The sequence below is a fragment of the Propithecus coquereli genome, unplaced genomic scaffold (assembly GCF_000956105.1).
Source record: "Propithecus coquereli isolate 6110/MARCELLA unplaced genomic scaffold, Pcoq_1.0 Scaffold154, whole genome shotgun sequence".
Classification (NCBI taxonomy): Eukaryota; Metazoa; Chordata; class Mammalia; order Primates; family Indriidae; genus Propithecus; species Propithecus coquereli.
The window spans coordinates 3218698-3221970 of NW_012139858.1; the positions used below are offsets into that span (position 1 = coordinate 3218698).

Here is a 3273-nt window from a genome sequence, read left to right on the forward strand (position 1 = left end):
GAAAAAAGACTGTTTCCTGAAAGTTTAAAAAAATGAATTAAGGACACATTTATTGGTATATACAATTATAACCAGAAAAGTTCTACCGTACACCATCTGATATAGTAACAATGGTGTTTTTTGTTTTTTTTTTTGAGACAGGGTTTTGTTCTGTCACCTGGGCTGGAGTGCAGTGGTGTCATCAAAGTTCACTGCAACCTCAAACTACTGGGCTCAGGTGAGTAGTTGGGACTAGAGGTATGTGCCACCATGGCTAGCTAATTTTTAAATTTTTTATAGACATGGGGTCTCACCATTACCCAGGCTGGTCTCAAACTCTTGGCCTCAAATGATCCTTCCACCTTAGCCTCCCAAAGTGCTAGGATTACAGGTGTGAGCAATTGTGCTTTTAAGTTATTTAACTTAGGGTGGAACTCTTTGGAAGCTCTGATTAATTGACTAATGTTTCTAGTTTCTAAATGTCTCCTCTACCAATATCCACTAATTTTCTGGAAGGGAAGAAAGAAAGAAAATGGGAGACACAGAAGCCTGCCTGTCCATTCATTCTGTCGCTTTTTTCTTTTAATTAATCATACGTTCTGGGCTCCTGGACCCTGGACCATACTTCCTTAGGCACAGTGAGGACTCCTTCATGCTGAGGGTCTGGATCTTCAGGGTCCCGGTTATTTGGGAAGAAAATATTAATATTTTCTTTCCATCTCACCCACTCTTCCTTTGTGCTTTTATTTCTCCCCTCAATTCCAACCACAGTGTAAGCTTGCTGCTGTTGCAGTCTTGTGGTATCTTCACGTCTGTGATGGAGGTGAAGAGGTGCTAATGGGACATGCTCAGCAGGCACGGTGAGTTTCAGTGGAAAGTGACCCTGTTTATGAGCTAGATTCAGGATTCTAAGGGTCTCAGCCCTACTTTTTTGTTGTTGTTTTTTAAGTCTTAAACTTGGCTTGCGATTTCATGAAATAACAAAATAATAGGTACTTTACAGTATTTACAGGAAGACTCATGTCCTATGAATTATTTCTCTATCTCCTTCTTCTGTCATAATTTCAAAAAAGAAGGAATCGCTTTTAGAACTAGCTCCCTCCACTAAAGAGAAAAAGCATTAACTGAATTTAAAGTGCCTGATCAATATTTGCTGATATGATTAACACTATTATGAATTATTCTTCCTTATCACTGATTTTCTTACTGACAATAATTAAAGCTTTATGATATTTACATTTCAGGGATGTTTCTGAATATTTTACTTTTAAGTAAACATTTCAGTCAGTATTTTGAATAGGTAATAATACATTCATACAGCAAAAGAAAGCATTTCTCATTTATATACTTCATCTTTTAGCCATATGATTTCTCTCCCCAGAGGCAACCACTGTTCTAGTTTCTTTCATATTCTAGAGATGTGATGAATTATTTTCAATAATCATAATATGACAAATTTTAGTGGCTGTTCATGTTCTGGCCTAAGGTACTATGATTCTAACTTCCCATTTTATGTTGCTGTCTTATGACTGATTTCTTATATTTACACTGTAGAGAATAATCTCACAGTTCATGGTAGATCAATTTTAAAATAAGCTAGTTCTGCTCTTCCTATGCTCAAGGAGACAAAAAGTTTGTGTGAGGGTTTTATTTTAGTTTTCTGGCCTTTTGAGTTTACATGATTTAAAGAATTATTTTAGAGAAAACTAAAATATTAGTATTTACATCAATATTCTTTCATGACAACTTCAATACCAAAGATTTTCACTTCAAAAGGACTTTTCTGTCCATACATTCAAAGTAATGTTAACAATGAGAGAATTGGTCAAATAAATGACCTGATGAAGAATCAGCTTTCTAATCTTGCTCCCTTACGTTATGGGCAGACTGAAAATAAATTCTTCCACTTATAGTTGGGCTTTCCTTAAAAGGAGGCAACTTTTCACATTGTAATTTACTTGTCAAGTAATTTACTTTTCTGTTGATAGGTTATCTTTTCCCCCTTTTCAACTTAGAACAGGGAATGCCTGTCTACATGCTCATCTTTAATCCTCTGTAAGACCTAGTACAATATCTTATGTTTATAGGCAGCTATTACACAATGACTAAAAGCATGCCCACTTACTATGTGACTGTGGGCAACTTACTTAACCTTTGTGCCTTGGTTTCCTCATCTATAAAATGGACATAATAATAATAAAACCATAAGATTGTTATAAGGAATAAATGAGATAATGCAAGAAAAAATCTTAGATATAGGGCACATAGAAAACACTCAATAAATGCTAACTATCATAGTAAATCTGTGTTGAAATTTAATAGTAATTTTTTAAAAGCAATTTATCTAGCAAATTCAGGAATGTATCTAAGAGCGAAAATTAGTAGAAAATTAGTAGAGTTAGAGAAAAAATATTTGGGGATCTTACCCAGGGTTTGAAGCCCATCTCTGTACAGTTTCTTCATCATCACCATCACACAAATCAGCAAAAGTAGCTTCTAAATCCTCTAATTGATGAATTCGAGTATCAACAATATCTACCAAATCTTCCTTTAAATACATTGAAAAGCTGAAATTACACAGTTATTCTTTCAAAAAACAAGCAAAATCCCATTACGATGAAAATCTTGGTTCAATTACTTAAAACATGATTTTCAAGTACTAACCATGGGCTTCACCAATAAACACAAACACAGAGAATGTGAACAGTCCTTTGAGATCACTTTAATAAGCCACAAGATATTATTAGTTATGTGATAACTGGATAAAATTCAAAAGAAACAAAATGGAGGATACCTCTGTTAGGTTGGTACCAGGCTTTTTAAATTGATACAGCTCTTGTAAGATTTTATACTCCTCCTGGAAAACAAAACAAAAAGTCCATATACCAGAAAAAAGTTATTTTTTTTCAATGATATGCTTTAAGTGTAAGATGGCCTTGCCTGTGATACAAGGAGAACATCTTAGACAATTATTTAAAGGTTTGTCTGGGAGATTCAGGCAAAATATATATTTTAGATCACCATTGCAAATAGCATTTCTTCGTGGTAACTATCCAGCTGGGCATGGCATTAAGGTATAAAAATTAGCTATGGAAGAAGACTAGGTGGCTAATGGGTCATGAGATGAAAATATTTCTAATAATATTCCACTATATAAGTGGATACAGATTTTAGCTGCTTATAAGAAATATATATATCTTTAATAACAACAACAACAAAAAAACCCCTCCACATTCACTTTCCAGCCATTTCTCTAGCAAAAGAAGAGAACTCTGGAGCACAAAAGCAATCTGG

General features: G+C 34.3%; 1 protein-coding gene across 1 annotated transcript in view; it reads right to left on the minus strand.

The window, feature by feature from the left end:
- LOC105807199 (chromosome unknown open reading frame, human C5orf22) overlaps positions 1 to 3273 on the minus strand; it is a 30290-nt gene that overhangs the window by 6713 nt on the left and 20304 nt on the right. Inside the window, exons 5-7 of the mRNA XM_012640508.1 lie at positions 2774 to 2836; positions 2406 to 2527; positions 704 to 791 (exon numbers count right to left, since the gene is read on the minus strand). Of these exons, the coding sequence (XP_012495962.1) occupies positions 704 to 791; positions 2406 to 2527; positions 2774 to 2836 (273 nt within the window). The remainder of the gene's footprint in view (positions 1 to 703; positions 792 to 2405; positions 2528 to 2773; positions 2837 to 3273) is intronic.